The sequence below is a fragment of the Etheostoma cragini genome, chromosome 5, assembly GCF_013103735.1.
Source record: "Etheostoma cragini isolate CJK2018 chromosome 5, CSU_Ecrag_1.0, whole genome shotgun sequence".
NCBI classification, from domain to species: Eukaryota; Metazoa; Chordata; class Actinopteri; order Perciformes; family Percidae; genus Etheostoma; species Etheostoma cragini.
In genome coordinates, this window is record NC_048411.1 from 5258249 (window position 1) to 5270806 (window position 12558).

The 12558-nt window shown below is 40.0% G+C and overlaps 1 protein-coding gene across 2 annotated transcripts; it reads right to left on the reverse strand.

Annotated features, from left to right (window-relative positions):
- Positions 1 to 213: 213 nt before the first annotated feature.
- anapc7 (anaphase promoting complex subunit 7) lies at positions 214 to 11562 on the reverse strand. 2 transcript variants are annotated; one of them, XM_034872382.1, is made up of 11 exons: positions 11328 to 11562; positions 10356 to 10542; positions 8697 to 8816; positions 7807 to 7918; positions 5734 to 5887; positions 5503 to 5645; positions 4338 to 4455; positions 3858 to 4054; positions 2692 to 2916; positions 2404 to 2554; positions 214 to 1209 (listed from the first exon to the last, which is right to left on the reverse strand). In XM_034872382.1, the coding sequence occupies exons 1-11, from the start codon at positions 11426 to 11428 to the stop codon at positions 1020 to 1022; spliced, it is 1698 nt and encodes a 565-aa protein (XP_034728273.1). In that variant the 5' UTR covers positions 11429 to 11562; the 3' UTR covers positions 214 to 1019. The 2 variants fall into 2 exon arrangements, with proteins under 2 accessions (XP_034728273.1, XP_034728274.1); XM_034872383.1 differs by lacking the exon at positions 214 to 1209 and adding an exon at positions 1763 to 1773 and having other exon boundaries at positions 2373 to 2554.
- Between the last annotated feature and the right edge of the window lie 996 nt (positions 11563 to 12558).

A 12558-nucleotide genomic window follows, 5' to 3' on the forward strand; every position in this document is an offset into this window, starting at 1 on the left:
GTCATACATGAAGAGTTAACTCACTGTTCGTCCTGGTTTCATTAAATATTTAGGGTAATGTGCTATCAACCACTTTATAAAAGAAACTGGACTACTCCATGTCAAGTGAGAGTGTTTAATAATTTTATTATACACTTTAAAAAATATGTACAAAATACTATAAACATTTATCTCGAAATGGTTAAGTAACACTTGAGTCAATCGTAGGGTTAATTTTGACACAAAGGCAGGCTCAACAGACAACACACCAAAAATAACAAGCATGTACATTACATGACATTCTCGTGACAAATTCAAATTAATATATTTTAAAGAGCAGCGGAAATATGGGACATATTCACTTTTCAACAGACCCTGTTTGCCTGTCAGAGACAAAGTTTTGGCAAATTCGCAATCTTCATTGTGATCTGCAACTTCTTCTCTGCGGCAAACACGCGTCAGTCCCTCCGGTTACACGTGAAGGACAACTCCGGACACTTTCGGCCTCAACAAAATCACCAATCACACTATCTGATTCTGACATTTGCTACTGTCTACAATTCATTCCAGTATACTTAACAACTCAACCCCAAAAAAGATTTATTTTAAAAACACACTGACACTCACTTTGTGGTGAATATATTTACCTTAAAGTTGTACTTTGCTCTACCTGGTACAGTGGTGCATATATTCAGGTAACCAGCAAAGATGAAACAAAGAATTAATGGGGAAAATGACAAAGTCGAGTCAGGGATATACACTGTAATTTTCACAAATATTGAGCAAACAAGATGTTGAACACAACATTGTGATTGTCTTTGTGGTTGAGTGTTGGCTGGTCCTCCAAGAGTGTGTAGGACAGCTGTATAGACGAGCAAACAGGGCTCACTTAGCTCCACGGTGAAGTGGTTGATAAGGTTGTCAGAATGTTGGGGAAGTAGCATCGGAGGCCACCCCGTCTTGTTTGACGACCGATGGCTGAAGGCTTCCCGCAGGCTGTAGTGCGTTAGAAGTGACCGCGCGTCCTTCAGTCGCCGGGGTCACTGCATCCCAAACCACTGTTCCTGATCCGCCCACTGTGCTGCTTCACTGTCACTGCCCTCCAGGTCTCCATCCTCCCCGCTGCCCTCCATGTCGTCACCGTCCAGCTCCACCGTGGCATCTGTGGGGCTCTCCTCCTTCTCCATCTTTTGCATGCCTTCTAAAGACTTCTGGTCATTGGGATCCAGGCTTGGAAGAGCAAAAATGTAAACGCACAAACTGACAATAAGGAAAAAAAGTAGCTACAAATATACTTTCATAGCAACTAGGGGTGGAACGGTTCACACAATTCAGGGTTCGGTTTGGGGTCACGGTTTTTGGTTCAGTTTGGTACGGTTTGATACAGATGGTGGAATTAGAGCCTCATTATAGACTAACGCAATACAATAAAGTGAAGCTTAAACCAGCACTCTTTTCAAAACAACTGTAGTATAACATGTCGGTTCTTAATGGAAACAGTTTTTTTCACCTAAAGTGAACTGCATGATGTGCAGTCTTTAAAATACTATGAAAGGAATATGGCTGGATTTATCTAAAGGGAAAGTGCCACTGTGTTATTAAAATAAAAACGGATAAAGTGCAACATAATCCAAACACACACTGAACACCGTTTTCAAAACAACACTGCTCTGTTCATTTTCGTGCTCCTCTGCAAAAACAATACAGCTCGAGATTTACTGTGTTGCTGAAATGTCGCCAGAGATTATAGATTATAGTAACATTCCTTTAATCATACGCTGAAATTCTCCAAGACTGCATATCTTTCGCCATGAACTCGCCCAATGCGGTAACTGCGGATGGGATCGTAGTGCTTGGATCTGCGTGAAGAGTAGACTTGGCGATATGGAGTAAATCAAATTTCACAATAATTTGGACGAAACACTACAAAATATCGATACTGTAGGGTTGACGATTGGTACTTTCACAAAATATTTTCACAATGAGATTTTTTGCCAAATACTCATCAGTAATGTGGATGATAATGACTAAGTGGGTAAAGGCAAATAATAAAACAGCTAGACTAGTCAAAAAAATGACATCACTGTACTGTAATGCAGCCTTTAAAAACAGGAAAAGAACACTTATACCATATTACAATATAATCTTGTATCACGATAAGAACATAAAATGTATATACTGCCTAGCCCTAATGGAGAGGCTTTTAAACGCTGCAGGAAGGAGGAGTTCCTGTGTCATCATATTCAAAGCCACGCTTTGTTAAATCTTTGAGGCTAAAATGAGCCGAACCAAACCCGCCCTACGGAACGTGACTACAGAACCGGACGGTTCGGATGTTTGACTTAAACCGTTCCATGCCAAACAGCAACTTATTGTCTTATTATTACTGGAACTGATTGGAACTATAGAGCAATTCCCGGTTACCTTAGCGCTATGCTGTACTGATCCATGGCTTCTTGGTAATCGTTGACAGCCACCAGGAAATCTCCCAGCATTCTGTGCAGGACACAATCACTCTGATTGGCCAGGGCGTTGCGGAGGAGAGCGATCCCTTCTTCGTGTTTCTGTTCCCGACCTTAACCAAAAACAAAACAGGACACAGTCATTTTATTTATATGACTGAATGCAGTTTAATTTCTTGGAATGTCACTACTTGAGCTGTCAAGTTCATTGGTGAAAAAACCTTTTCTACAGTAAAACCATGGTACGTACTGAGCAGTTCAGCCTTCTTGACCACAGCCTTGGTGTAGTCGGGTCTCTGGGCCAGAGCTTTGTCCAGCAGGGTTTTGGCTTTCTCCTGAGTCACCGGGTCCTCCAGGCACACCGTGGCAAGGATGGTCAGAGTTTGTGCATTGGCCCCTAGAGTCTTATAGATGTTATTGGCCATCCCCATAGCCTCTCGAATCCCATTGGACGCCAGGTAACAGTCAATCAGACCTGTAAAAGGTACAGTTACTATTAGTTAACAAGGCTGGATATAAAAAATGTGTTTATATCCATGACGTTCCACTTCCGGGATTGCTCTGTTGCCGATATCACTCTTTTTGGCAAGATATACGTTACCTTCTGCTTTCTTTCTGTTGTAATTTTAAACTCCAATAGATTTCTGAAGACTATGGTTACCTGCTCCTCAGATCTCTGCAGGGTAAATCCAGACAGCTAGCTAGACTACTGTCCAATCTAAGTTTTCTGTTGCACGACTAAAACTACTTCTGAACGTACACATGTTCCACCAAAACCAGTTCCTTCCCAAAGCTATTTTGCGGAGGCGCCCGGTCTCCGTACGGTGGTTAGCGCTGCCCAAAATGACTGCGATTGGTTTAAAGAAATACCAATAAACAAGAGTACATTTTTCTCCCATCCCAGAATGCGGTGTGGACCAGCCAGACCCTCCTCCACAGCGCTGTGGAGGAAGGTCCGACAATGTGACACTAAAAGAAATATATTGATTCAGGAAATCCATATCTCTGCATGGTATGCAACTAGAAGACCTAGGGAATCCATTGGTACCAACCATGTAATGCTAGCTTGTTTGGAAGGTGGTTTAATAACCCTTTGAAGTTAGGCTTTTATTTTGGTGAGAGAAAACGGACATGGCCATTTTAGGGGTCCTTGTCCTTTTTTATGTGTCCATGTCAAATAAAAAGTACATTAATCTAATTGCTTTGGGGTCAACTCTTAATGTAAACATTGACACTTTTAATAATGCAGAAGGCTAGAGGGAACCTTTATTGTAGAATCTCTTTCAAATCCAAGCTATATTGGTTTTGCAACTGAAATATCCCAAATCAAATGTAATCTAAACGGGACGTGAATCGGAGTCAAGTCGGGAAACCAGTGATACACAGCCCTAAATGAAGGCATTAGACAATACAAACCTTCATAGCAGTCGAGTCTGCAGGGAGCCAAGCGCATGGCCTCCCTGAAGTGGATGATGGCTTCTTGAACACGACCCATGTTCCGCAGGGCTGCCCCCTTCAGGAGGAGAGCCTGGACACTGTTGCTGTTCAGCTGGATGGCCTTCGCTCCCAGGTACAGGGCTCTGGAGTAACGCTTGCTATAAAAGCTGTGACAACTGAACAACAGAAACAGATTCAAAAGATTACAAAGAGTCGAAATCCTTCATTAATCCCCACAAAAGGAAAATTCACAATGTTACAGTAGCGAGGGGAAGTGCAAAAAAGGACACTCTCCAGATAAACAGACAAATAAATAGAAGTAAAGAGAATGTGTGTGTGTGTGTGTGTGTGTGTGTGTGTGTGTGTGTGTGTGTGTGTGTGTGTGATCCATGTGGTCGACAGGGAGCAGTGCTGATTGAAAAACCTATAACAGTGCTGTTTGATATTGCAGACACTCACCCAGAGATGACCCAGGGTTCTGCATGCTGGTCTGAGATATTAAACAGTCGCCCCCCCAGGACTTCAACATCCTCCAGGTGTCCCTCGCGAGCCATCAGGTAGCCATAAACATCCATCCCTGCCAGGGCAAAAAACAGAGCGGACATTATCCGGAGAGCAAAAAAAAGTCCTGTGTGTTCCATTGGTCTCGAATGTCGGCTTATTAAAATAACCAAATATTTCTATCGTATCAGCCTTAAAACTCCTTTATCAGTCGGGCTCTACTTGCATGTAGTACACTGTTAACAGTATGTACTTCTTTGTGTAGTGAGTACATTTAGATAGGATAGTGTTCTCTCAAATTGCACACAACCGTTAATCACCGCCCGGAAACGTCTCTTCTCTTTTGCAGTCCGACGGAGCACTACCGCCACCGCCAAAATATATATATCATGCTTGTAGGACTGTGCAAGTAATTGCATTTTGATCGAGATTACTATTTTGCCTCCCAACGCTCCCGAAAGAGAATAATCGAGAAAAACTGTTTTGTACATTAGGTTTTGCAAGTAAACTCCTATTTTGTCTTTTTTTGTGTTCAAACAGGAAAAAAGTATGAAGGAAATTTCCAATTAAGTATGTGTTTTTTTTAACTGTCGGGAACTGTTTCACAGGTTTTTTTGAATTCAATGACTACAACATTGTTCCAAAAGTCATTGAGTAATTGTGTTAAAGAATTGTGATCTCAATATTAACCAAAATAAACATGATTAGAATTTTATCCATAATCAAGCAACCCTTCCGGCTTGTTTTCTGAACCGATTACAGTATAAGAGCACTTATTGGAAAAACACACAACTAAACATCACATTTCTGTAGTTTGGTGTTCACTGCTTCAATTGCAACCGCTGCAGCTTCATCGCCCGCCATTTGAAAAATAGGTTGGTGTTCCTGTAGCTTCCGCTCCGTGGCGTTTAATTCGTTTTGAGTTCAGCATCTGGGTACTCGTAGTGTGCTGCATTTGGCCATACTTTGTCACAAATATCAAGTGTTTAGGTTTAGTGTGAAGCTGGTGTATGCATCCTGGCAGATAATGATTGAGAAGATAACTGAGAAACATATTTTAAACATTTGGGGCAAATGCTCGGTCCATCGATAAATGAATAAAAAAAAGCTTCCTATAGCACACCTTTGATCAGGTACGGGTCCAGCATCTGGGCTTGTTCAAATTTCAGGATGGCGTTCTTGGTGTCACCTGCCCTAAAGTAGACATCCGCCAGGCTCACCAGGAGGTCCACGTTGTCCCGCAAAAGAGACTTCTTTTCAAGAGAGCTGAGACAAGATGAGGGAGGGACGGAGACACGTCAAATAAACTGGAGGACAGTCATACTTTGTGTCAAACAATTACTGCTCTGCTTACCAAATAGTGTTGATGGCTCTTTGATTGTCCCCGGCGTGTATGAAGGCATACGCTTTGATCCAAACAGAGAGCCAGTCCAGGTTGGGGAGGCTCTGGATCACATCCATTGTCATGGACGCCACTTCAGCTCCTTTGACTGATAAAGAGAGAAGACCTAGAGAGGAAAAAAAGCAAAGTTCGGAGCGCTTTTCACAAATAGGTCTGTCTCTAAGCCCTACACAGTACATTGGAGCACGTGATTCACTAAGTCCAAACAGAGATATGGTCGGCATGTGTGTGTGCTAGGGTTGCACGATATTGACAAAGTGGTGTATTCAGAGTTGCACCAAGTCAAACTTGACTTTTAAGACCTTTTTAAGACGATTATGTGATGCGATATGAATGCTAACCTGCACTTCAACATAGCTGAAGAATGAAATCTGTTTTATGTCTGTGGTACATTCAGAAAGAGACTTGCGCCAACAACACAAAAGCGGATGTGCTGCAATACAAGTTGCATGGTGGTCTCATTAAAGAGCATTAGAGGTAGAATTGCATGGAGGTAGGAAAATGAAAGGTACCATGACATGGTGCTCTTTGGATGCTTTTATATAGACCTTAGTGGTCCCCTAATACGTGCCAGGTGGAGGGGTGGCCTCTCTCTCTCTCTCTCTCTCTCTCTCTCTCTCTCTCTCTCTCTCTCTCTCTCTCTCTCTCCCTCTCTCTCTCCCTCTCTCTCTCCCTCTCTCTCTCCCCCTCTCTCTCCCCCTCTCTCTCTCTCTCTCTCTCTCTCTCTCTCTCTCTCTCTCTCTCTCTCTCTCTCTCTCTCTCTCTCTCTCTCTCTCTCTCTCTCTCCAAATTCTCTGGGCAGGAAAAGGGGAAGTAACCTTGCTACTTATGACCTCATAAAGGGTCAAGATTCCAGATCAGCCCATCTGCAACACCTAGAACACAATACTTCAGCAAATTATAGACTTTTTAAGGCATACAATTTTTATTTTTAAAACTTTAGACTTTGTAAGACCCGCAGAAACCCTGTATATTGTGATACTGAGCATGAATATTGCGATACTGAGCTAGCCTAGAAATCTAGGCGCACCCTAGCGGCAGCGAATTTAATTTGCAGCTACTGTCAGTCTAGCAACTCTCTGTTAGATTGCGAGCTGAAAAAAACTAATTCTGGTCAGGCCAATCACATCGTGTATAGAGTCGGTGCAACGGTTCCGCGTGAATTCCCTGCTACTAGAAAACAAAGAAGATTGTCTTTCGAATCGGCTTTGGCAACGACTCTGGAAGACTTGGAGTTAAGGTCTGAAGTCATTCTTAAAAAAGGAAAGATGTGTTTGGAGTTTTGCTCAAAGTGGAGTTTGGAGTTTCAAAAGTTGAATCTATCAACCAGCGTAGCTCTGGTTGGTTGGAGCGCTGTAGCGTGCAGAGGGAATTTGAAAGACAACAGTTTATCCCGCCCCTCGGATTGAGCCCTGCCTATGGTGAGTTCCCAGACCCAACAGTCTGGCTTCTCTGGCTAGTATTAAGCATGACTATTGCAATCTCGATATTCATTTTGATATTCTTTAACGTATGAAAAAACACAAAACTTATGGAAAAATATCAAAATAGAATAGAATATCACTAAAAACTAAAACTTTTAAATACAAATGCTAAAAATTGTTTTTTTTTACATAAAAATACGGGTAAAAAAAGGAGTTTGAAGACAGCATAAATATTTATGTTGCACATATTAAGCAGCAGCATTTAAGAAATGTTTTTGTCTCTTCTTTCCGTTCACTCCACACACACACTAGCTTCTCCTCTTCACTCACACTTGTCAAAGTGTGCATGTGTGACAAGGCAACTGACCTATGACATGAATGGGCTCTAAATTTATCACAACACACAGCCACCGGCGCATTTCCCCACAAATTAAACGGAATATGGCATTCATTTCAGGACATTATCAATACTGATATTATACATCGTGAGATTGCAAAAACAATATTTAGTTGATATATTGTGTGGGCGCACATATAAGAGGCCGTATGTGTAAAGAGCATAAAAGTGTGTCAGCAGGTGTCTGTCTTGGACCATGCGTACCAATGATTGCATCCAGGGCGAGGGGACAATGTCGGAGGACCTCTTTGTAGCTCGTCACTGCAGAGCGCTCCTGACCAGCTTTCCTGTACAAGTTCGCAAGCATCATATTGATCTGAGGAAAGAAAGAACAAGACCATCCATTTTATCCTAATTCTCCATAAAAGCTAATTGACTGACCTAAGGGTGTTCAATGTTTTTTAAGTCAAGGACCCCTTAACTTAAAGACAGATGGAGCAGGGTACACGTATTGTTTACAACTAAGTTGCATATTAAACTAGGCCTACAATTACATTTAGGGCTGCCTAAAACCTTTTTACATAGCCTACCTTTTTGCATGAAATACTAAGCTTTTAAAAAAGTCTGATAATTGATGGAATGATTTTATAAGTATATGTTGAACACACATGTGGCACCGTGGATCCTTAGGGTTAACTGTATCTGTGGATGATAAATGATTACTCCTTTATGACTTCCAAATCTATAGGTTTATTCCTTCATTAGTTGTTTGTGCGTTTCCGTTTCTTTGTTATTCTGAAAGTGTTATGCAGCCAAAGTTGTGTGTACACAATGCAGGCAGAGGTCTCACTGAGATAAAGACATGTTTTCATTATTACTCTGCCTGCCCTTTCCCCCCCCCAACTTTCATTTTTGTCCCATGTGTGCACACTGGAGCTGCAAAGATTAATCAATTAATTGATTAGTTTTCAACCTATGACAGACATTTTACAGACCAAACAACTAATTGGTTAATTGAGAAAATAATCAACAAGGAAATTAATCATTTGTTGCAGCCCTAGAGTTAAAAGATATGATGTATTTATTATAAAAAAAGGCACATGAAAGCCTTAAGAAATACGTTTATTACAATAACTATGAGAGTAGCAGCTTACCTTTGGAGTCCTCTGTCGGGACGGGATCCCATCGAGCACTGCAATGGCATCTTTATCCAGTTTCAAAATGGTGTAGCATTCAGCAATCTTGTACTTTACCTCAATTTCTGACGGCAAACTCTGTAAGACAACATTATATGAAATAGTACATTTCCTATTACCATCCATGCCAACTGATCATGTCAGTGGTATGGACATTTGACCCCCAAAATGCACAGTACTGTATGATCCTATTATGGAAACATCAAATGAAAACTAGAACTGCAAGCAGTTATTTACAGGGTCCAAGCCTCATAGCGGCAGTCATCCCGACGCGAGTCGACATCAGCGAACCGGTGGAGTGCGCAAAAGCGGAACCCAAAGTGTAACGTGGGGAGGCAAAACGTCAGGAAATACCGAGAGGTGTGAGCCGCAAGGTCGGTGGTACAATGCTGTTGCAAATATCCCAGAGCCCTAAAGGATTTTCTACCACCTCTGGTCAGTCTGATTTCCTTTTCTGTAAAAGCTTGGGAAACATCAACCCTGTTGTCCATAGTCAATCTATGAACATCATTTCTTTTCAGGAAAAACTGGGCTATTAGAATACAATATTTGTGCAGCACTGAGGTCACTTGAATGTTAAAAAGGTTGTAGGACCAGAAAGACAATTAAATAATTAAATAAAACGGAACATGAATCTCACGGATATGTATATATAAATACACATATCCGCGAGATGTTTGTATATATATATATATTTTAATATCCCACACACACAAGCATGTCTAAAACCGAAGAACCGAGAACAAATTAGTTACATTTTTGACATACAGTGTATCAATCTTGCATGTAACAGTATGGATTAATCGCACAATGACCCCGAAAAACTCTGGCCTTCTAGGCTGGATCCAAAACCTTCTGTAGGGCTATCAAGGACATCAGCAGAACAGGGCGATTGTTAGCTTTTAGCTCCAAAAGACGGAAGATTCTACTAGTTAGGGGTCCAAGCCAGAGGCCCTAGATGGTACCCATCAAATATTGTAAAAATCAGATGAGCCGTTCATAAGATATAAACTTTTTGAAGAAAAAAAAATGTGACTCAGAGGGACATATCAAAGAAAAATCTAAAGTTTGGCTTCAACAGCATTTAGGTATGGTAAAGTTGGTGTTTTCATAGTTTGCTACACAAATTTGTTTATGCATATTATGCATAATTTTGTATCTATAAAAATTCTTTTATGAACATTTTGGCAGGTTGGTCTGGAAATGCTAAACGTTTTGTGAAGATCTATCACACGGTCGAGGAGGAATTCGAAAAAGTTGTTTTTTAATTAATTGTGATATGTTTTTTTTAAATGTCCAATGTACGGTATAGTGCCACCTAATTGTGGAAGTGGGTCAATTGTTGTCCTTGTGTAGTTTTGGACAAGTCCTGCAAATGGCACACTACCACCATGCATGGTTTAGGCTGCAGTGGGAGTTTTACGTGGAGAAGAAGAAGAATAATCCTTAGAAAAACAATGGTGTTCCACAGCCTTGCTACCGTGGTTCCCACCCCCTCGGGCTTGGACCCCTAATAAATGCATTGTTGTGACATCTTGCAGTCAGTAGGAAATCTGGATGGAGACACAGAGTTGTGTTACGGAGTCAATCAAAAATGATTTGTCTTATCTTACATACCTGGGCCTGTATGTTAGATGCAGCGCCACCAGTAGAAGTACGGACTTTAGATGTTTTGCTGAGCACCTTCTTCTGTTGTAATGCCATACTGTATTTGCAGGCTGCATTACGATACTCCTTATCATGGAAGATGGAATCCGCATGGTAAACCAACAACTGGTACTTCTGGGTCGGGGAAAGCAGCTCACTTAAATCAAAAAGATACAAATAATATAAGTTATAAGAATCAGAAAAGACAACATAGAAAACATGTCTCTTTTCACATGATATTGTATTGTGTTTCTTGAAATGCTAATAGCACAAAGACTTAAATGATCTAATTCAGTGGCAGATAATACAGAACAGAGAATCTGAATGAAAACAATAGATAAGTAAACAAAAACATAAAACTGGTGAAGAATATTCTGAAAATGTAAAACCATAACAACGACATAACAACAATAACAACAAAAGACAATTAAATTGTCAATTGACCAAAAAAACAGGACAGTTGTGTAAGAACCCATGAAATTGTATAAAGAGTAGAAGCATCTTGCTTCAGTTGTGTTCTACGAAGTAATACTGGGCTAACTAACATCAGAACAAACATAACGTAACGTTACATTAACTCATTGCCACTAGTTTTAAATCAATCACACGGTGAACCTTTGTGAAGATTGTGAAGGGGAAGAATATGTGATAAATCCTCCAATACTCGTTGCTTGGTTACATTCATAATACTTGAGGCTACTACTTTGCTCCTCTTCATATGACTATTTCTTGGCAAGAAATGTAGATTATGTTCCCCCCAATAAACTCTTCTGTTTTAAACGTCACTTCTATAGAAGCCCGAGCTTCTTTACCATTACAATTACTAATGTCAGTTTTTGTTGACCAGTTAGCTTTGTGATTTCATTTCGGGATACAACATAGCTAACAATCTGGTGAGGACCTTTTCAGGAAATAGACGGATCCCGCTCTGGCATTACTTACGGGTTGTTATTACTCATCGTCAGCAACAAACTGCTCAATATCCGAACATTAGAGTGAAGGCCGGCGGCAGCCATATCCCGTACATGATCTATAACATTCATTTTTGATTAAGTGGAGGGCTTGCTTTAGTTTTCCGTCTCAACTTTAAAGTTAGGGATTGTAAACAGCTTACGTCAATGCTAGCTAGCTTTTGATGTATTAAATATGGCGCCGAGCAACCTTCCTTCCGCATAATGCTGCCTTTGGGTGCTTTTCACAAGCTCGTGCTTTCTATCATTACGCTAGTAAATATGATAAACTTAATGAAAGCTGCGTTGGCGAACAAAATTAGTTTCATTGACTTAATTTTTATATTAGAAACAATAGGCAAAAATGCATAGAGTAAAAGTTTACGTTTGCATAAGATAAGTAAAATGTTTTGATTCGCTTCTTCGATCGCTGATCCATCACATCTCCGATAGTTAAAACGCATCTTGTGTTTTTGATGCAGCAATATTTTTTAGTAAAATCTATTTAGTAAATTAACGTTAAGCTTATTATTTAACATTGATATGGGGCAACAACCTATTTTAAATACTTAACAAGCTGTTAAGCAACCTTGTAAAAGAAAAATACAGTACATACATGTTTTGTTTTGTTTTAAACCTTTTTTGTTTGTCATGCCAAAGAAATGTGCCACTTGAGTCCCACAAATGTATTCATTCAAATAACAATATTTCAAACAGCTGGAAATAATAATCAATTTAGGATTACTTTAATCTAAAAATATGCTATATACCTACATTTACGATGGTCAAATTATTATCATCAGTAGTATTCAATCATATTATGCTACCTAACATTGCTATATTGGTTGACCATTATTTCTTTTTTTTATACCACAAATTCATTACACATTGTTTTCAACAGGTATCAGCGAAAAATACTTTGTCCATTAATAGCATCAATAACCTTCTAATCAAGTCAACAAGATGCTAACTCTGCATGTCTAACATAATAAGACAGGTAGAAACCTAAGCTATTCTATAAGGGCAGACATTTTTACAAACCAAATCACAATAACCACAATAAAACACCAAGTAAATAACAACCGATTCATCATCATCATCATCATCATCAACTTTATTGCCAGACTCGAAGTAAATTCAGAACAGACATGAAATAAAGACAAAGATAAACATGTACAGAGAAATAAAAAGAAAAGAAATCACAATACTGCTTTTCTATAAAA

Excerpts from the sequence above, each read along its gene's own strand:
- anapc7 (XM_034872382.1), bottom strand. The coding sequence starts at position 11,428 with ATGAATGTTATAGATCATGTACGGGATATGGCTGCCGCCGGCCTTCAC. Across the intron at positions 4,456-5,502 it reads GGACCCGTACCTGATCAAAG|GGATGGATGTTTATGGCTAC; the intron begins GTGTGCTATAGG and ends TTGCCCTGGCAG. Across the intron at positions 4,055-4,337 it reads GAACCCTGGGTCATCTCTGG|TTGTCACAGCTTTTATAGCA; the intron begins GTGAGTGTCTGC and ends TCTGTTGTTCAG.